Below are 21094 nucleotides of genomic sequence, written 5' to 3' on the forward strand. Positions count from 1 at the left end.
GCAAATCACACATCTCTAGAATTTATTAAATTCAAAATTTTTACAATTTTAACGTTTTTCGTCAATTCAAGTGATAGCAACCTTCTTATTTTGAGTTATTGACCAGTTTATTCAAGAAAAGTGAAGAAAAACTTGATTTCGGCATTCCTTTTTACCTTTAGAGCAAAAAATTAAGAAGAAAAATACCGAGACCGAGATTTGAAATCGGTACCATCGCTGTCGGATCTGTAAGGCAAAACTGCGCAAAATTTGTAGATTTGTTTTTACGGTTTTCGTTTTTTTTCTGTTTTGAACAGAAAATTTCGACAAATTCATTATGTATTTGAGTTGGTGATGTAAGCTATATAACTTACTAACACTTCATAATCTCTATTCCAAATCATGTCTATTCAATAAGACTTATTAAAAATTATGTTCAAGTAAGCTCATTTCACAGGAACGGACGGGCAATCACCTCAAAACGAGGACTAAAAATTATTTTAGCGACCGGTACAATTGAGAATTTGATCGTCGGTTCAAGTATTTGATGCTTCAAAAGTAATTCATTTCATTGCCCCATGCGAAGGTTCAATACCACAAAGGAATTCTCGTAAAATTAACCGAAAATATTCTTCGTGTAATGCATCATTTTCGCAGTGGACAAAATGCGATGAAATAGTCAACTTTCGCATGGGATAGGCAATGAAGTGCATTTGAAGTGGGTTCAACCCACTTTTTACAAAAACAGAGTACAGCGACTACATTTAATCTATTTTTTCATAATCATGGGAGCAATGCGTGCGTTTCAATTCAAGGAATTATTGCTGACGGGCTTTTTCGCTTTAATTGATAAAAATATCTGAAAAATTTCTTTGTATTTAAACCAATTAAGGAATTCGATTCAACAAGTTACCTAGCTTACATTCTAATAGATGCAGTCTGCATAGAGTTGAACCTTACATCCATGATATAAAAACGTATCATGTCCTATGTATACCTATGTGTACAATCTGATACACTTCAACATTTTTATGATGAACAACTTACATTGAATAAAATGATAAGATATTCATCCTCCAACGTCTTCCACTTCTTCGTTTCGTCGTGTCGGTATGCCATACAGAAAATGAATATCTATTAAAAGTAACCACATTTTGTTTGAACGTGGATGGGGATGTGGATGGGGTTGATATAAAAATTGGTATATAACGAGTTGTCTTGGTCAGATTTGTTTTCATTTGAACGCAGGTAATCGTATCATCTTCAACACGTTATATCCGTTTTTCCTTGAGTGATCAGTGTGGTGACATGCATTTTACCAATCAATTTGGGGTGCAAATACTCGAGTAATTTTCGTTTTCGTTAAAAATTGAACCAACTCAATCAATATTTAGTGACTGTGACGACAGATTTTTCGTTGATAAAGTAATTGGTGAACGGAGAAAGAAAATAAAATTAAAAAACTATTTTGCGACACAGCGAACCGGATTAATTAAATACGCGAAATGAAGCTGAAAATAAACTCCACATTTCTAGTTCTGGCTGTTATTATATTTGCAAGTGAGTTGTGTGGATGCAATGTTTCTATTAAAAATTATTTGATTAATAGAGTTAAGAACGACTGAAATATTTTTAAGCGAAAAATTAAAATCATAATTTTGTTTCGATTCAGGTTGCATAATATTAGCTTCGGCTGATTCGGCTATATCATGTACAAGCTGTGGAGATGAATGTGCTGAGGCTTGTGGTACCAGACATTTTCGGTGAGTACTACTCATTTTGAGTACTGAATACAATTTCCTAACCTTCTTTCCCATTGGAAATCGAGTTTGAAAATCGAGAAGAGGATATTACGTGAGAAATAGCGAAGACATTGCATTGGGGTAGAACGGAAGTGATTTTTAAGATACATAGTTTAACACAAAGCAGAAAGTTCTAGAAAGCAAGAGTATAATTTTTAAGAGTCAATTCGCAAAAACTTTGAACAGCTTATGTGGAATTGTGATTCAAGCCGACGGCGTTTCAAACGAGCTATGTCTCAAATGAATCGTCGTTCAATTCTGAAAATATCGTGGAACCTCTTATTTCCTGAAAAAATTTTGTTGGGCTGTCATAAGAAATCTCCGAAGGGGTCAGTTTTTTTCAGTTCAACAGTTTTTTTATCAATTACTCCAACATGCAAAATGTGAATAGTGTCAAATTGTGTACGTTTATGAAGATCGATGAGCTGAATATTGTTGACCAACAAACGCCGATGTTCGACCCACCCAGCCGCCACAACAAGTGAAAAACCCCTCGAAAAAACCGAAATTTTTTAAAGGCTCTGGGGGGTTGGGAAATTTAGTAGCAGAAATATCTAGCCCGGAGTATTGTAGCTTACTTCTTGCCCTTTCCATTGACACTCCACTCGACCATACTCACCGTCCCAGATAGAAATGGAGTTGATTTTTCAAAATGCATCTCACTCAACCCATCAAATTTTCTGAAAATCTTCGAACTTTAAGTTCCCCAAATAACGTTTTTTCGAGCGAATTTTATTATTTATAGTTTAACGAGATAATAGTCAGTAAAACTAACGTGATACAGCCAGAAAATGAGCCATAGATCTTTTTTGACATTCGAGCGAAACAATTCTTATACAACCGTTTATCTTTGGCTATTCAACAAGGCAACGCAGCCAGCATTCTAGGTACCCACCCAACAAGCAATAAGTTTGAAAATGATCACAATCTACTTTGACAAAATAAAAAAATAAAATTTGTAGAGGCCAAACTGCCAAAATGAACCAAAATTTCGAAATTTTACCTCATCAATTTTTTGAAAATAGTAAATCGAGCTGAAAATTGTTTTTTCCTGTTTTATTTTACTCTGCCGTGTCATTACTTATCATGTGACATTTGTGCAAGCTTTGTGTAATTTTGTTTACAAAAAAGAAATTTTGTTTATTGCCTGCCCCATGCGAAAATTGACTATTACACGGCTGTTTACCCCCCGCGAAAGTGATCCATTACACTAGGGATATTTGGGGTCTATTTCAAGTTGACAGTTCTTTCAAGTAAAATTTGCCTTGCTTTCATTTTATCTTTTTTGTTGAATGAATCGATCGATCGAAAAAGAATATAAGAAGTGTCGGTAAAAAAAAAAAAATTGGTAAAAATATTGATCGATGAACAGTTATTTGAGAAAAACTTGTTGCGCAAGTAATCTGGTTACAACACACTTTTAGAAGAATTCGCAACACATAATTGTCGGCCATATTTATTGTAACAATAATTTTGATGTTCCGAAGTAACACTTTATGGCCACACATTTCGTTGTATTTTTCAATTGTAACACTAAATGCTTTTGCTTATATATACTATAGTACAAACACTACACTTTGTTGCACATTTTTTTGAAAACATTAAAAAGGGACTAACAAAATAATTCCACAAACAATGCGTCTTCATCGATACTAACTGCGAAAAACTATTCAATGTCAACATGTCACCAACGCAATTGTCACTGTTGCGACAATACTAATGTAACACGAGTGTTGTTTTCGGGATCATTTTTTTAGGAGACGTGTAGCGTGTGAGCCGATTTCGTCAGCACACTAGATTTGTTTGTAAACGTTTTATTGGAAGAACAGATTTATTTTTGTTTTGTTGGTGTTGGTTTATTGAGATACTGAATTTATGTAGAATTTCTGCAGAACAGCCATGTAATAGTCAATTTTCGCATGAGCAGGCAATAAACCAGAATACGTTGGATGCTGCGACGTAATTCATTGCTCTCGGACACAATTTTGTAGAACTCGCAAACTCACTCGTGTTTTTGAGCAACAAGCTTCGGTAACTGTTTTCTCGACAAGTGTAGTTGCATACCTCGCCTTCGGCTCGGATATGCAAACTCTACACTTGCCTCGAAAACAGTTACCGAAGCTTGTTGCTCAAAAACTTACTCATGAGTTTGCTCGTATCACAAAATTGTGTCCTTGTGTAATGAATTACTTTCGCAGCATTCAACGTAATCTACTATTATCTGGTGTCGAAATATCACGACTTCGTCGCTCATTTCCGACTCGCAATAAACAAAACGTTGTTCCTAACTTATGCTAACATGCTTTTTTATCCAACTCTCGATTCCAGAACTCGCCTCCGGCTCTCGTTCGCTAAAAAAGCCTCTTAGCATGTGTTAGGAAATAGTATTTTTCGTACCAAGACAGGAAATGACGATTTTTTCAGCACCAGTCCTAAGTTTTCCTTACGAGCGAAGCGAAAACACATCAATTTACTTGAAAACATACACACTTCACATTCACCATATTAAATTTAATCAATCGTATAGTCATAGAAAAATTCATGTAATTCTTTTCCCGCACTATAAATCGTAAAGAAATGAAGTTTTTTCCCGCACGATATATAGTTCGGGAAAAACTGACATTTCTTAATGAAAAATCATGGCAAAATAGGTCGTATTTCAGTTGTCGGATGCACAAAATACTATTTTTCGACGTTAAGAGGGCATTTGTTGAAATTTCGAACTCTTGTCAAACTCGGTTAAGCTTTCATAAATGGCCGTAGCTTCAAGAATTCTCCCGTAAGCTGATAAATCTGGGCTGTAATCTCCATAGCTTTAATAAATCTCCGCTGAGCACCTTGAAAAGTGACCGCTGAGCTTTTGTAAATGTTCGCAAAGTTTTGAAAAATGTCTTCGAAAAATATCCGCTGAGCATTACCAACAGTTAGAGGCTGTGACATTTCAGCATGAATTCTTTCAGCTGTTTTTCAGCTGATCCACAAACAATCAAAACTGTTTATACACGCGCGTACATGTAACGGCTTCAACCGTATAAACAAATATAGCTGAAAAGTTGCTAAAAAAAATCATGCTGAAATTTTACTGCCTCTGACTGTACCGTCCGCTGATATTTCATAGATCTCTGCTAAACTTTAACAGTCTATCAGTATTATTCCTAATAACAAAATTGTCATACAGAACCTGCTGCTTCAACTACTTAAGAAAGAGAAGTTCACCTCCTCTCATGGATCCAAAGCCAAAGCTGTGGCTGTCCAAATCGTTGCTCAACAAACTGATTAAATTGGCTCAACTCGAAGAATCCGACAAAATTTTGATTCCTCAACCGCTACAAAACTACAACAAATTTTCCGAGTCTCCACCGGACGATGAGGGTCAAGTATAAATTCATTTTATGTAAAATCAGATTGATCATTTATATACGTCCGACGATGTTGAAGCAAATTTGAGATGTTTTTGTAGTACTTTTGGCTGGAAATTACAAGTATGACTCGGAATGCGTCGACAATTGTTGGACGATGATTTTATTTTATTGAAATTAATTTTGTAAAAAGGATAACATAAACGATAAAGATTTAAGTGCAAAATTTGGTGTCACATTGTTTTCTTCAATACAGATCAGTATCAAACTGAAAATAAATAAAAAACGAAATGAAATGGCCCTCATAGAATGAAAAAGAAACCCCATCATGAAAAATCGAAAATTATAAGTCCATCAAAATCATAAACAGTCGCATAAAATTAAACGATTTTTCAGTGGGGAAATATAAAGACGAATAAAAAAAGCAACAACATCAACTGGTAAGTGAAATATGCACTGGCTGAGTAAAGCGATTTCTGTTAACATCCAACACATTTTCCAAAACCAAATCCGTTCTCTACATGGGGTCTGTTTGTCCTTATAAATAAGCGCGCTGCTTGTTGAACGCAACCAGTTGAAAGTGTTTATTAAGTGTGAATAGTCATTTCGGGAATAATTTCGTTTGAAATCAATTGCAGAAGAATTCGTAATATTTGGTTTGGCTGTAAGTTTGTTCATTTTGTTGAAAAAAAAAATTTACAGAATCACAGTCTATGATCGTGGGAAAAATAAATATTAGACGGGGAAAGGCTAGAAGGCCACAAAAATTGATATAAAAGTGTTACAAATGTTTGGAGCCGTTAGTGCCTAAATCGGAAGTTTTTTTTTTCTCTTCGAACTTTGTAGGTGTAAATATGAATTTATGTCTGTACCCAACCCACACATTCCAAACCCGCAGTCAAAACTTACGCAAGTCCATAAGAATTTTGGAAGAAAATGCAAGTAACACAACAGTAATTTCGAAGGAAAATGCAAGCAGCACAAATTCAAATTAAAAAGTCGAAATAGTAATTCATGCAACCGAGGGATAATAGTTATTAATGCAACAAGTTGAGAAATGGGGTCATTTAGATTGGATATTATCAAACGAGCGAAGCGATAAATGCCTTTTAGGTCAGGTCTGCGGTCTCGAGTGAAAATCTACACGTCACACATGTAAGAAGAAACCTTCATCACTACAGGGATATAAATAACAATTTCAGTGAAGAAATAGTTATTTATGCAACAAGTTGCGAAAAGTGGTTGTTTTTGTCACTAGATTGCGAACGAACGAAACGAACTAATGACAACAAGCAAAAGTAGCAGCGTCACCCCAACGACGCATGAAAAAGTTCACTTTTCGCAATAAAATTTTCTCAAATCAGTGAGGAAAAATAAAGCTTGTGCAATCATCACTATATAAAGGTGTAATCTACCATTTGAAACTACGCTGTCTCAGTTTTTCAATGATATAGACACAGTGAAGGCCGGTGCTTCTCAAAAGCCTATTTCTTTGAAAACTGAATACAAAATGTTCCCAAAGTTTTCTTCGACTGAAATTTAGTAAAATTGATAGACATTGACATAGCACTGCTCCAGGAGCAGAGCTGTGGTATTAATGAAGAGAATTGAAACGTAGCGCGAAATTCTACTTTTAATGAGTATTGCGCGAAATGATATTTCTTCTAAGTACACGTAAGACTTTCGCGTCCACACGCTCAACTCTCAATTTCTTTTTTCATTGATGAATATTTGACAGCTGACCCCGAGACCAATTAAATGTAACTGGTTTTCGCTCTCCTTAAACACTGTATAGGGCAGGAGACGATTTTTTTCGGTAAAGGTTCTTACGACCACATAGCCAACATTTGCCAAAATTTTGAGTTTCATTTTTGTAGTCCTCCTCAATCTCAATCCTACCACGAAATATCAATAAGAAAATATTTTTCACATTCATACAAGTTGAAGTGAGCGTTCGCAAATTCACTTTTGCCTGAAAACAAATTTCCGTGGGATGGCAATGATTAGTTCCACATATACAACTGTAGATACGTGTAAAATTTGCGTTTGACGAATTTATTGTGCGAAATTGCGTAAGCTTTCTGGGCTTACCATTTATTTATTTACATTCTACAATTTGTTCATTGCTCGTAAATTTCACCAAAAATAGAATAATTAAATGGTGGAATGGAAACAAACGATTTAACACGGTCACACACATAACAATGAAACAGAATCTGAAATTTAATTAAAGTGCCGGAATACACTAATAGAATCTAATGCGGCGTGCTTAACATTGAAAATGTTAACCCTGATTTTGCAGTGACTGAATTTCTTCTTAAACGGATGCTTTAGCTTTATATTTTATAAATACCTCAGCCACTCTGGTACATTTTCTTGGAGTGGGCGATGATGGTTGGAATAAATAAAATTTCCTGCTGTCATCCATTAAGTGGGTATTTATGTAACACTTTCGTATATTACGACCTTATTCAGCATGCAACCGTATGACTAACCATGTAATGTAACATTGGTATGTGAAAGTGATTGCAGAACAAGTTTTAATGAATGTTTGTCATTAAGCTGTTATTAAGCATCGGGTTATTGTTACATTTTACCAGTTAAATAGGCAGTTAAGCTCGCCATTTCAGTTGGTTTTCGAAATTGATGTTAAACCGCATGTATGTACCAGTAATAGTACCAGCAACTTTGCTAAACTGGGGAATGGATATTGGTAATTATTCAATAAGCATGAGAAACCGAAAAGGTCATATTTTATATTCTTTTAAGTATGGCTGTTCGGTACCGGGTAAAAAAAAAAGGTGTCGGTGAGACCTTTTTGAGGCTGAAATTTTTATATGGAGATGAGACTCGATGAGGCTACGTATTTCGAACCTTTGAGACCTAAAATTCATCCAAAAATTCATCGGAATTCATCCGAGAGTGATGAGTAGTCTCATTTCCAAAATTTATGGAGGATGTTCGAGACTGGATGAGTGGTCTCATTTTGGATTTGTTAGACGTTGTGAGACTGGATGAGTGGTCTCATTTTGGATTTGTAAGACGTTGTGAGACTGGATGAGTGGTCTCATTTTGGATTTGCTAGACGTTGTGAGACTGGATGAGTGGTCTCATTTTGGATTTGTTAGACGTTGTGAGACTGGATGAGTGGTCTCATTTTGGATTTGTTAGACGTTGTGAGACTGGATGAGTGGTCTCATTTTGGATTTGTTAGACGTTGTGAGACTGGATGAGTGGTCTCATTTTGGATTTGTAAGACGTTGTGAGACTGGATGAGTGGTCTCATTTTGGATTTGCTAGACGTTGTGAGACTGGATGAGTGGTCTCATTTTGGATTTGTTAGACGTTGTGAGACTGGATGAGTGGTCTCATTTTGGATTTGTTAGACGTTGTGAGACTGGATGAGTGGTCTCATTTTGGATTTGTTAGACGTTGTGAGACTGGATGAGTGGTCTCATTTTGGATTTGTAAGACGTTGTGAGACTGGATGAGTGGTCTCATTTTGGGTTTGTGAGACGTTGTGAGACTGGATGAGTGGTCTCATTTTAGATTTGTTAGACGTTGTGAGACTGGATGAGTGGTCTCATTTTGGGTTTGTGAGACGTTGTGAGACGTTGTGAGACTGGATGAGTGGTCTCATTTTGGATTTGTTAGACGTTGTGAGACTGGTTGAGTGGTCTCATTATGATGAGAAGAAACATACGCTCTTATTTAAACCATTTTTGAGGATAAAAAAGACCGTTTGAGACTTCTCTTTTTTGAGTTTTTTCTAGACTTTTTGAGACTTCTCTTTTTTGAGTTTTTTCTGGACTGTTTGAGACTTCTCATTTTTGAGTTTTTTCTAGACCGTTTGAGACTACTTTTTTTGAGTTTTTTCTAGACTTTTTGAGACTTCTCTTTTTTGAGTTTTTTCTAGACTGTTTGAGACTTCTCTTTTTTGAGTTTTTCCTAGACCATTTGAGACTTCTCATATTGCTTTTTGACCATTGAGACATTTCTTCGTTCGATATTATTTATTGGAAGATTTTTTTTTGTGAATATTTGTAATTCTCTGTTGAGTTCATAGATGGCCACTGCCCTTTACTTTTCTTATAATTCGCTAGACCAAATTGACTGAAATTATGTAGAATCATTAGTAATATTTTTTTTTACCTTTTTGTAATGTTTTTTCCGGTCACCCATCCAAGTACTAACCGCGACGAATGATGCTTAACTTTCAACTCGGACGGCCATCGATGTTACACGTGCTGCTAAATCAGATATATCTATTTGGAGTTCTAATTTTGAACCGTTGTTACAATTTCCGAGGCTAGATGAGTAGCCTCATTGCTGTCCTGTTCGTAGACCCGACCGCTTGAGCATGAACAAGTAGTCTCTTTGCTAAAACTTTTGAGGTTGGTTGAGTGGTCTCATTTAAAGAAAATATTTTCTTCGACTTTTGAGACCGGTTGAGTGGTCTCGTTTGAAGAAAATATTTTCTTTGACTTTTGAGACCGGTTGAGTGGTCTCGTTTGAAGAAAATATTTTGCTTCGACTTTTGAGACCGGTTGAGTGGTCTCGTTTGAAGAAAATAATTTCTTTGACTTTTGAGACCGGTTGAGTGGTCTCGTTTGAAGAAAATATTTTGCTTCGACTTTTGAGACCGGTTGAGTGGTCTCGTTTGAAGAAAATATTTTGCTTCGACTTTTGAGACCGGTTGAGTGGTCTCGTTTGAAGAAAATATTTTGCTTCGACTTTTGAGACCGGTTGAGTGGTCTCGTTTGAAGAAAATATTTTGCTTCGACTTTTGAGACCGGTTGAGTGGTCTCGTTTGAAGAAAATAATTTCTTTGACTTTTGAGACCGGTTGAGTGGTCTCGTTTGAAGAAAATATTTTGCTTCGACTTTTGAGACCGGTTGAGTGGTCTCGTTTGAAGAAAATATTTTGCTTCGACTTTTGAGACCGGTTGAGTGGTCTCATTCAAAGGAAATATTGTGTGTCCAAGACGAAGAAATGTACACCGATGACGTTGACGTCAACCACTTTTTACTTATGAAAATGCAATCGGCCGACGACAACACCGAAGACAACACCGAAGACAATGCCGAATCCGGATAGGTATTTACGTGAACGACTTTTCCTTCGTTAATTTAAATATGTGAAGAGTTTCAGCTCAAGTAGAGCGTTTATTTATAATTAATAATATTTCTTTGTAGCGCGTTTAGCGTTTTTAGTTTATATGAGAACTTCAGCTTAAATAGCGCCTTCCTTTAAAATATTTAATTTTAATTACTTAGTTTCTTTGTAGCTCACATGGGGCATTTACTTTATGTATTTAATTGTATGGGATAATAATACAAATCGTTCGTCTCAAAAGTCGATTTTTTTTTTGAATGAGACCACTCAACCGGTCTCAAAAGTCGAAGAAAATATTTTCTTCAAATGAGACCACTCAACCGGTCTCAAAAGTCGAAGAAAATATTTTCTTCAAACGAGACCACTCAACCGGTCTCAAAAGTCGAAGAAAATATTTTCTTCAAACGAGACCACTCAACCGGTCGCAAAAGTCAAAGAAAATATTTTCTTCAATTGAGACCACTCAACCAACCTCAAAAGTCAAAGAAAATATTTTCTTCAATTGAGACCACTCAACCAACCTCAAAAGTCGAAGAAAATATTTTCTTCAATTGAGACCACTCAACCGGTCTCAAAAGTTGAAGAAAATATTTTCTTCAAATGAGACCACTCAACCAACCTCAAAAGTCGAAGAAAATATTTTCTTCAAATGAGACCACTCAACCGGTCTCAAAAGTCGAAGAAAATATTTTCTTTAAACGAGACCACTCAACCGGTCTCAAAAGTTGAAGAAAATATTTTCTTCAAATGAGACCACTCAACCGGTCTCAAAAGTCGAAGAAAATATTTTCTTCAAACGAGACCACTCAACCGGTCTCAAAAGTCGAAGAAAATATTTTCTTCAAACGAGACCACTCAACCGGTCTCAAAAGTCAAAGAAAATATTTTCTTCAATTGAGACCACTCAACCAACCTCAAAAGTCAAAGAAAATATTTTCTTCAATTGAGACCACTCAACCAACCTCAAAAGTCGAAGAAAATATTTTCTTCAATTGAGACCACTCAACCGGTCTCAAAAGTTGAAGAAAATATTTTCTTCAAATGAGACCACTCAACCAACCTCAAAAGTCGAAGAAAATATTTTCTTCAAATGAGACCACTCAACCGGTCTCAAAAGTCGAAGAAAATATTTTCTTTAAACGAGACCACTCAACCGGTCTCAAAAGTTGAAGAAAATATTTTCTTCAAATGAGACCACTCAACCGGTCTCAAAAGTCGAAGAAAATATTTTCTTCAAACGAGACCACTCAACCGGTCTCAAAAGTCGAAGAAAATATTTTCTTCAAACGAGACCACTCAACCGGTCTCAAAAGTCAAAGAAAATATTTTCTTCAATTGAGACCACTCAACCAACCTCAAAAGTCAAAGAAAATATTTTCTTCAATTGAGACCACTCAACCAACCTCAAAAGTCGAAGAAAATATTTTCTTCAATTGAGACCACTCAACCGGTCTCAAAAGTCAAAGAAAATATTTTCTTCAATTGAGACCACTCAACCAACCTCAAAAGTCGAAGAAAATATTTTCTTCAAATGAGACCACTCAACCGGTCTCAAAAGTCGAAGAAAATATTTTCTTTAAACGAGACCACTCAACCGGTCTCAAAAGTCGAAGAAAATATTTTCTTCAAACGAGACCACTCAACCGGTCTCAAAAGTCGAAGAAAATATTTTCTTCAAACGAGACCACTCAACCGGTCTCAAAAGTCAAAGAAAATATTTTCTTCAATTGAGACCACTCAACCAACCTCAAAAGTCAAAGAAAATATTTTCTTCAATTGAGACCACTCAACCAACCTCAAAAGTCGAAGAAAATATTTTCTTCAATTGAGACCACTCAACCGGTCTCAAAAGTTGAAGAAAATATTTTCTTCAAATGAGACCACTCAACCAACCTCAAAAGTCAAAGAAAATATTTTCGTCAAATGAGACCACTCAACCAACCTCAAAAGTCGAAGAAAATATTTTCTGCAAATGAGACCACTCAACCGGTCTCAAAAGTCGAAGAAAGTATTTTCTTCAAATGAGACCACTCAACCGGTCTCATAAGTCGAAGAAAATTTTTTCTCTAAATGAGACCACTCAACCAACCTCAAACGTCGAAGAAAATCTTTTCTTCAAATGAGACCACTCAACCAACCTCGAACGTCGAAGACAATATTTTCGTCAAATGAGACCACTCAACCAACCTCAAAAGGCAAAGTAAATATTTTCTTCAAATGAGACCACTCAACCGGTCTCAAAAGTCGAAGAAAATATTTTCTTTAAATGAGACCACTCAACCAACCTCAAAAATCGAAGAAAAAAATTTCTTTAAAAGAGACCACTCACTCCATCTCATATGGTCTGAAAACTTATCCACAATGAGACTGCTCACTTAGTCTCGACAATTCTACCAAAGAATACTCGAAAAGAGACTACTCGTTCGGACTCACGCGGTCTAAAAACTTATCCACAGTGAGACTGCTCACTTAGTCTCGACAATTCCTCCAAAGAATACTCGAAAAGAGACTACTCGTTCAGACTCAGTAGATCTCAAAAATGACAATTTGTTCATCCAAAAGTTTCATCACAAAAAATAAATAAATTTGAGACTGGATTGAGACTACCAACCATTTTTAGACCGAAATGAGACCGTTGAGAACACTTTTTTCGTGGTCTCATGAGACCGAAATTTTTACCCGGGGTAGGAAGTTGGACGACTGTAATCTCGAAATGACAAACGCCAGTAAATTTCGGAGACCTATTACTACCGTAGTCTACCTCTATGCTACTACCTTCAGTTGATTCACACGTCAATGTATTGCACTTTTGTGTATTGTGATCGACTATAAGGAACCACATTCAGTTCGCGGATCCATCCGGCCGTTTAGGAGAACCGGCACTCATGGCCGTGATAAATCGTGATATGTCCAAGATAACAAGAGTTTGAAACTCTTTGAATATTGGTAGAGGATTCCATGCACCGAGAATGGATTTTACCAAAGCACCTAGCAGGGTAATAGAAAAAAAATAAAGTAGTAATTTAATCGAAGTATGCGAATATTTCCATACCTTTTTTTCATAATGTCATTGCAAAATTACCATTAAGGTTGCTAATGGTATTATTGGTATCAAAAAACTACTATATTTGACGTGTAAAAACCTCTATTATCCTGCTAGGTGCTTTGATTTTACAAAATTTGCCTGAATTGTACAATACATATTTGAAAAAAATTTTATTCACCATTCTCGGCGAAACTTGGATTCATCTGTAATACACAGATTGACCCTGTCTGCAACAAATCAATAATGCCTGGTCAGCTTGCAGTCTAAGCTTTACAACGACACCACACATGCCATACCAGCCTCACAACAAGTATCTGTTACGACATTTTATTTGCAGCAAGGTGACTCGACGACGAAATTTTCAATTTAATGTCTATCTTCAAGTGCTTCAATTTTTCAAATATTGTACAATTCGGGCAAATTCTGTAAAATCCATTCTCGGCGTTTAATAGAGCATGGAATCCTCTACCAATATCGCCATTCATAAAATTTCAAACTTTTGTCATCTTGGACATATTACGATTTGAAAATGTCAAATTTTCGACTTTAGCTGGCTGTGGCCAGGTGGTCAGGTTGTCTAGGGAAGCCATTTTAACACGAATTAGCTTAGAATTAGTCCTCTATCCTTTGCGATAACAACATGTATTCAAATCGACTCGTCGGTCCCGCACGGCCATGAGTGCCGGTTCTCCGAAACGGCCGGATGGATCCGCGAGCAGATTGTGGTTCTTTATAGTACTCGAGTCCTTCAATAAGAACATGAAGAAAAATCAAAGGTGGTGTCGCGACTCTATTTAAGTTTTGTTCAACCACACCGTGAGCTTATATAGAAGGGCATGGCCGTATTGGAAAGTCTCGCATAAAAATTGTGCATTAATTTTGTTGCCCAACAGGACAGTAGCGCATCAATTTTTGATAAAAAACGCATTATCGTCCAAAAACTTTTACCTTTGAGCGGAAGGAGATCCCTAACGAGGCTTATGCCTAGTTTCTATTTGAGTTGTCACAATTTGTAGAAGATCGAAATTGATGTCATAGCACTGCTCCTAGCATTAATGCTCGTACGTCAGACGTCAGTCTCACATGATTAAAGCATGACTTATGTCTTAACGATAGAAACAGAAAGTCCATTCAGATATCATCAGCTTCCAAATATTTTCTATTGTAATGCTAGAAAAACAGTGCTATGGTGTGACCCTAATGACGAATGACAATTGAAAAGTTAGTACGACAGTGGTCCTGAATTTTTGAGTATTTTTTTTGACAAATCGGTGAGTTATAGTCTGACCCGAAGGAGAGTGAAGCGCCATTTACATTGCCTAGTCAGGTAAAATATGTTATTGAACGATGTCGTACAAGACAAGGGATATTTTGTCTGGAATTCGTTTTAAATATAGTTGTGAGGAGTGAAAGCTTTTAGATTTCGATGGCAGTGTGAAGCTTTGGAAGCTCGTTTGGAAGTAATTTATAAAACGCAATGTCGCTGAAAGTCTTATCTTAATCTTTCAGAGGTCGGCTCTAAATAAAGACAAAATTTCTTTTCTTTTAAACAGTCTCGTAGCTTGGTGATTAAAATGAATTGGAAGAAAATCGAATTAATACTGCTGATAATATCTGGTTTTGCGGTCTACTTTGCCGAATGTGGATTAATCAACAGCGATCGAGTAAAATTTAACTTTTCAATTTACCAAATCGTTAGCATCGATACTCAGACTTCTCTCTAATTTTATATTCAGAGTTCGTTTCGACAGATGGCGCCCGAACGACTTCAGAAGAGACCATTCTGCAACGCATTCACAGGTAACAGTTTCGCCGTCATGTACCCTTATAAAAATACGAGTCTGCTTGCAGGTTGCGGACGAAAGAGATCATCCAATCAGGACATCGAACATGAACTTCCCTCATCGAATGGAATGGAAGACTCGTTGGGCGATCTGCTGGATTTGAATTCGGAGCCAGCAGTGGAGGATCTGATGCGTCAAATAATGTCCCAAGCAAAAATGTGGGAGGCTATACAAGAGGCGAATCGTGAGATGAAGAACGAACGAAATTTTCAAAATCGGCCAAAATTTCCATCCATTGCGTTCAATTCACAAAAGTGATTGGAAAAATTAATGAGCAAAAGACGCGAATCATTTGTTTTGAGCGTTGAAAAACTAAAAATTAAAATTGAATAAATTCAAAGAATATTTATTTAAAGACATTTTGTTTTGCCGAATGCCATCTACCGGGAGAAATTTTTCCTACTTCAACTGACCCAGATCAAAGCCCCTTTGCTCCCTACCCCCTTGTCACATTGTGTCCGGTTTAAAGATTCCATGGTGACATGAATGACATGAGTGGACACAATGGCTTGCATTTCTTCCATTTTATACGTATGAGTGAGTGGAACGAATCCCTTTACGTTTCTCCTTCAGTGGTCCGAATAAAAAGTGCAGAGCGTCAAGCACTAAAATTTAATGGTTCGATTAATATCTTAGCTAGGGATGTACAGAATATTTGATGATTTATGCATAGAATCGAAATCACTATGCAACTAGATGATCGACAGCGTTTTTAACAGCGACCAGTTCTTGTTTAAGCTCTGACATTTCACTAACAGGACCAGTTTTTTCAATGAAATGCATTCCTACCATCTGAAAATCTACTGTACAATGTGGTTTAAGCCCATTCGTGATTGCTCGTTTCAGCTCAATGTCGTTGCAAAGAAATCTCATCATGTGGTATGTTCATTGCAACCACTCGGAGCTGATTCGAATAGATTTCGTCTTCCGATACGTATTTGGCTAAATAAATGATCATGTTCCAGAATGGATCTGCAAACATATCACCGGCATCGAAAGCCACAATGAACCGGAAAGGTTTCGTCAATTCACTTAGACGCTTGGCAATATTTTCCGGCTTTACTTCATCACAAACAATGTATTTTGGATCGGGTATCCAGGCAGCGTTGGCCGGATTTACAATAGTTGTTACTTCGTCGCCACTTCGTTGAACGACAAGATGTCCATCATCACTGAGAAGTGAAACGAGCACTACCGCATTATTGGCGTTAGCTCCAAAGACGACCAGTTCTCCTGTGTCATTATTTGCCATTGTTTTTGTAAGATTGTCTCCGTGGACTACGGTTGGTACACAATACGCAATACCAACCAATGCTAACCAAAACCAATGAAACATCAAAACGAAATTGTTAATCGATCAAACACGAAGAACACGATTAACTGACCTTCAACGTTGTCTTCGAATGTTGTATTGCTGACAGGCGAAGTAAAATTTGGTCTAAAAATGTACGAAGTATATCTTCAGAATCTGTGGCACCTCCTCCTCCACCTTTCGCACCTCCTAATCAGTGACTAACCTTACGTTCGATTTTTCAAGATCACACAGTGAACCACTTGTGTTCGTTTCTTTTGTTTATTTCAGATGAAATTAAATTTCAATTTCAAACTTAGGCACAGTTTGGTGAATCACTTGGCGTTATCGATATAATTTATAATAAACAGTGAAATGTCATGTATAAATTAATATGCGAAGTACTTCTGCTTTTGTTTGTATATGCATTTTATGTCATTCAGGAGTGTTATCTCTCTTTCATTAACTTGAACGCAGTGTAAGTAAATGAGTGTATGCAATGACACTTCTGCTCAAAAGAGTCTTTCTTCTCTTTTCCTATTTAATTTTGTTTTGCGTAATATAATGCTTAGTTTCCTCTTATCAAAAAAATACTCCGTGTGAAAGCACGGCAGAGTAAAATAAACCAGGCAGGAGTGGTTCATTTTCAAATAAGGGACCTAATACACTGTATGAAAATGAACTCAAATGAACACTGACATAAATTGAAAAATTTTATTCGCAAAAAATATAGGGCTACTAGATTATTCAGGTCCCTAGTCAAATCAGCGCTCTGCCTGGTTAACTTTACTCTGTCGTGGTGGAAGACAAAATTGAATTTTTTCAATTGGACACTTAAGTATGGTTGCCACTAAAAAAAAGTACTCCCTTTGAGAGCCGTGAGAGCAAGCTTTCAAGTACAAAGCAAAAATTGACAAAAATCGATTTTGTCTTTCTCACTGAGTACTTTTTTGGTAAGTGGAAATCAAGCATTAACTTGAGGAGGAAAAAATCAATCTATCTCTAGTGAAACACCAAATTTTTTAGGCCAATTTGTAGTAGGAAATTATTTCCAGGAAATACCTATTTGTTTACAGAGCGGAGAAATAGGAAGCTCAAATTCCGGGCGAATTGGATTTGTTTTCTCCCAGAGGTGAACAAGACTTTTTTATGTGTGCATCTCGTACGTGACTACCGTTTATCTAACACGAATCGAAAACATCAATTCGCGATATTTTTTTTGAAAACATAATGTGACAGTTTAAATGAGACAATGTCATTCAACCTATAGTCAATTCTAGAGGAGAAAATAGGGTTAATCACACATGATGTTAACACGTTATTTTAGCCAGGGTGTAAGCAGTCACTTCGAAATTATTTTTGGAAAAATACGGAAAAAATTTAGAAAAATGTGAAAATACTTTCCGGTATAGATCTCTTCGTTTGGTGAAACTGATGACGGAAAGGTGAGGAATGGTGGGGAAAAGTGTGCAAACTAATTGAAACCAACTTCACAATTTCACATAGTAATGAATAAGTGAGTGCGTCCAATTCTTTGAAATGAATGTAAATGAACTAAAGACGGGGAATTCCCTTAGAAGCAAAGTTGGTTGTCATTAGTGTGCACCGTTTGCACACAAAACTGAACCGTCGATCGTCACGCCAGCGGTCATTTTAGTGATTTATTCATTCAATATTAGTGTGTTTTCCAGGTAAAATCAAAGTATATAAACACTGAAGGTAGCGCAGATCCGCAAAAACATGCGAATCCCTACTTTGAGGTGAATCAATTGTAAATATATGTATATGTATATATGTATATGTCCAAAACGGAATTCTAGATTTTTAGAAATTTATTTGGATGCATTCCTCGACGATTTAAGTAAAGTCCAGGGTGCCGAAAGTTGACAAGCCGCAATTAACTTCAACGTGTTCTGGATCCGTATTTCTTGCTATTCCCTGAGGGACTGCGCTACCTTCAGTGTTTACATACTTTGGGTAAAATAAAGTTCGGAATATTGAATGGCAGTTTGACATTTGACGTTTTCATACAACGTCTTATAGATCTCTTCGGTTGACGACTGGCAGTGCGATCGCATGCCAAAAATTGTGTGTAGACTAAACACAGAAAACTTCGCAAAGAGTGAAATGTTTATGTTTGAAGTTAGGGAAAATAAAAGCGTTGAATTGCTCGAAAAAATGTCTAAAATTTGTTGCTGCATTTGCAGGAATTTAAATAATTTTCCGCTTTTGCGAGGTTGGCTATCATTAGTTTGCAAACCGCAGAGATCTATTGCTTATACAACAGATTATTTATTACAGAAAATTTCAATTGCCATTCAGAGAGGGAACGTGGCATGCATTTTGGGAACATAAGGAGCAAATAGAGTAGATGATTTTTATTTATTGTAAAATTTATTTTTTGAAAAGATCGATTTTTTACTGGCTGCACCACTGTGAGCAGTCTTTTTTTCGCTTGTCAATAAAGAAAATGACTTATACTACCTTGCCCTGCAGTATTACCTTATAAACTTCCGCTACATGTTAAAAATTTTCAAATTGAACACATCATCTCAGTAAAAGTGAGCTGACTTTGACAGATCGTATTGACAGACGATTCTCTTTCCATCATTCATATATTTATTTACTGAGAGTAGTGATAACAAAAACGTTTTGCATTGATCGGAATAAACTTTTACAAGAATTTTTAACAACAGATGCATCATGAACGATCCAAATAAACGAATCGACGTAAACTTGTCGTCGGTAAGTGAAATTTCACCGATTCGAAACTTTTAGACATTCGAAAAATTTACGATAAACAAACAAATCCCCTTTGTTGTATTATAGTTGCTTAGTTTGAAGGCTGAACTACTGCGGAAACATGAAGAAGTCACCAAAGCAAAAAGCAGTCACATCGTCGATAATTTCGTGCCAAGAAGAGGTGACAAACATAAGGAAAGAAAAACGAAATCGAACGATTCAGCCACAACAACCACACAGAGACAGAACTCCGAATCGTACGAAGATACTGAAATGTTGAGCCGTTCGAAAAAGATTTTGGAAGCGAAAAGTAAATTTTACGATAAAATGACTAAAGCGGGCGGATCATTGAATTCGGATGAAAACTGTCTGGTGATGTTCAATCAGAAGAAGCAAAGTGGCGTTCCCAATGCTAGGTATGAATCGAGTAGTTCAAGTAGTTCGGATGATTCGGATACTGAATCGCACGACAAAGAAGAACCGGGCGAATGGGTGGAGTACACGGATTGCCTTGGTCGGACCAGAAAGTGCTTGAAGGAGGACGTAGAGTTTTTCAAAAAGAAAGACGGCGAGCTAGCAGAAACCGTTGCAGAACGGAATAAGGCCAACGGTGTTGATGTTAAGGTAACAGAACTTCATTTTGTCCTGCAATAACGTGAAACGAAATTTTCTTTTCAATTTTCAGGCAGAGCCGCCGAAATGGTTCATCGATACAAAAGGTGATTTTAAGCTGCCGATGCAACTAAACGACACCGGTTCAAAAGACGACGACACAATGAGCATGCTATCGAAATCATCGAAAATCGACGAGATTCGTCAAAACTGGGAGAAACAAGAAGCCGAAAATTTAACGAAAGACTCTGTGCACTATCAGGGTGTTCTGTTCGATGAGGCTCGTACGCATGGCGTCGGCTACTATGCATTTTCTACGGACGAAACTGAACGAGCGAGCCAGCAAAAAGAATTGGAGGCGACTCGTTTGAAAACGTTGGCCTCACAAAAGGAAAGGGAGAATCAACGGATGTCGAGAGAGAAAATTATCGCTGAAAGAGTAAAGGCTGCCAAGAATCGACAGAGAGCTCGATTGGGTTTGCCTCCTTTGGAAGGTAAGTTTGGCTTGACGAAGCGATTGTATTTGGCTTTGTAGGATCAACCGTAACACTCACATTTTCTTTGCAGAGAATCCCGAACCTACTGAACAGGAATTAGTCGATAAAGAAGCCGAAGAAAAGCGGAAACGGAAAGAAGAAAAAGCGAAGCGAAAGAAGGAACAAGAGGAAAAGCTTAAAGACACCGAACGCAAGAAGCACATACGGCCTTGGGACAAAGACAAGAGCGGCGTTCGTAAAGGTCATCCCAGTGACGACGAATCGGACGATGACGATGACGAAGAATGGGCGTACAAACCAGAAAGAGAACCAATGTCGCAAGAACAATGGAACGAACAGCAACGTTCCAAACGAAACATGGAATTTGCACCGATGCCTGGAACTGAAGCGGCTACCAGACATTCAAATCCATTCAATCCACCCAGTTACACGGCGACTGCGTTCGAAGAATGCGAAAACAAAACGCTAAATTTCACGACGAAAAAACGGAAACCGTTCGTGGTTCGGCCGGTTGACGAGCCATCATCGGCTGGCGCACCGATTAACAGTGAATTGATTGACAATTACATTGCGAGCAGACGAGGTGCAGAGATTGCACCACCTGCTAATTTGGACGATTCGGGGACGTTTACAAAGAAGCCGAAACGGAATGAGCCGAGCATCGAATCGTCAATTGAAGCGGGACTGAAGTTTTTGCGAGAACAGTCTGACAAGGGAACGCTGAGCACGAAAATGAAGTGGACGTCCAATGCCGATTACTAATGTGTGGTCGTTTCGAATAATAAAAATTTTTTGTACAAATGAAGG

At 37.1% G+C, this 21094-nt stretch overlaps 3 protein-coding genes and 1 long non-coding RNA gene across 5 annotated transcripts; 3 read left to right on the forward strand and 1 right to left on the reverse strand.

The window, feature by feature from the left end:
* Positions 1 to 1222: 1222 nt before the first annotated feature.
* Positions 1223 to 5366, forward strand: LOC119084013 (U-scoloptoxin(20)-Cw1a). Its single transcript, XM_037193828.1, has 3 exons — positions 1223 to 1539; positions 1652 to 1742; positions 4960 to 5366. Exons 1-3 carry the CDS (start codon positions 1485 to 1487, stop codon positions 5162 to 5164), a joined length of 351 nt encoding a protein of 116 aa, XP_037049723.1. The 5' UTR covers positions 1223 to 1484; the 3' UTR covers positions 5165 to 5366.
* A 345-nt stretch (positions 5367 to 5711) lies between these two features.
* On the forward strand, positions 5712 to 15480 carry LOC119084015 (cardioactive peptide). Its single transcript, XM_037193829.1, has 4 exons — positions 5712 to 5804; positions 14855 to 14965; positions 15038 to 15101; positions 15153 to 15480. Exons 2-4 carry the CDS (start codon positions 14876 to 14878, stop codon positions 15401 to 15403), a joined length of 405 nt encoding a protein of 134 aa, XP_037049724.1. The 5' UTR covers positions 5712 to 5804; positions 14855 to 14875; the 3' UTR covers positions 15404 to 15480.
* Positions 15481 to 15743: 263 nt separating this feature from the next.
* LOC119084016 lies at positions 15744 to 16898 on the reverse strand. Of its 2 annotated transcripts, none has more exons than XR_005088986.1 (2): positions 16668 to 16898; positions 15744 to 16583 (listed from the first exon to the last, which is right to left on the reverse strand). It is a non-coding gene; the product is annotated as an uncharacterized LOC119084016 (long non-coding RNA). The 2 variants fall into 2 exon arrangements; XR_005088987.1 differs by having other exon boundaries at positions 16663 to 16898.
* A 2125-nt stretch (positions 16899 to 19023) lies between these two features.
* Positions 19024 to 21092, forward strand: LOC119084017 (coiled-coil domain-containing protein 174). The gene is made up of 4 exons (XM_037193830.1): positions 19024 to 19181; positions 19266 to 19802; positions 19864 to 20284; positions 20358 to 21092. Exons 1-4 carry the CDS (start codon positions 19140 to 19142, stop codon positions 21047 to 21049), a joined length of 1692 nt encoding a protein of 563 aa, XP_037049725.1. The 5' UTR covers positions 19024 to 19139; the 3' UTR covers positions 21050 to 21092.
* The last annotated feature ends 2 nt before the right edge of the window (positions 21093 to 21094 follow it).

Source organism: Bradysia coprophila, unplaced genomic scaffold (genome assembly GCF_014529535.1).
Source record: "Bradysia coprophila strain Holo2 unplaced genomic scaffold, BU_Bcop_v1 contig_732, whole genome shotgun sequence".
Taxonomy (NCBI): Eukaryota; Metazoa; Arthropoda; class Insecta; order Diptera; family Sciaridae; genus Bradysia; species Bradysia coprophila.

Bases quoted from the DNA above. Each gene is read 5' to 3' on its own strand.
- LOC119084013 (XM_037193828.1), top strand. From the start codon at position 1,485: ATGAAGCTGAAAATAAACTCCACATTTCTAGTTCTGGCTGTTATTATA. The intron at 1,540-1,651 runs GTGAGTTGTGTG...GTTTCGATTCAG, and splicing joins GGCTGTTATTATATTTGCAA to GTTGCATAATATTAGCTTCG. The intron at 1,743-4,959 runs GTGAGTACTACT...ATTGTCATACAG, and splicing joins TGTGGTACCAGACATTTTCG to AACCTGCTGCTTCAACTACT.
- LOC119084017 (XM_037193830.1), top strand. From the start codon at position 19,140: ATGAACGATCCAAATAAACGAATCGACGTAAACTTGTCGTCG. The intron at 19,182-19,265 runs GTAAGTGAAATT...GTTGTATTATAG, and splicing joins TCGACGTAAACTTGTCGTCG to TTGCTTAGTTTGAAGGCTGA. The intron at 20,285-20,357 runs GTAAGTTTGGCT...TTTTCTTTGCAG, and splicing joins GGGTTTGCCTCCTTTGGAAG to AGAATCCCGAACCTACTGAA.
- LOC119084015 (XM_037193829.1), top strand. From the start codon at position 14,876: ATGAATTGGAAGAAAATCGAATTAATACTGCTGATAATATCTGGTTTT. The intron at 14,966-15,037 runs GTAAAATTTAAC...TTTTATATTCAG, and splicing joins GATTAATCAACAGCGATCGA to AGTTCGTTTCGACAGATGGC. The intron at 15,102-15,152 runs GTAACAGTTTCG...GTCTGCTTGCAG, and splicing joins ATTCTGCAACGCATTCACAG to GTTGCGGACGAAAGAGATCA.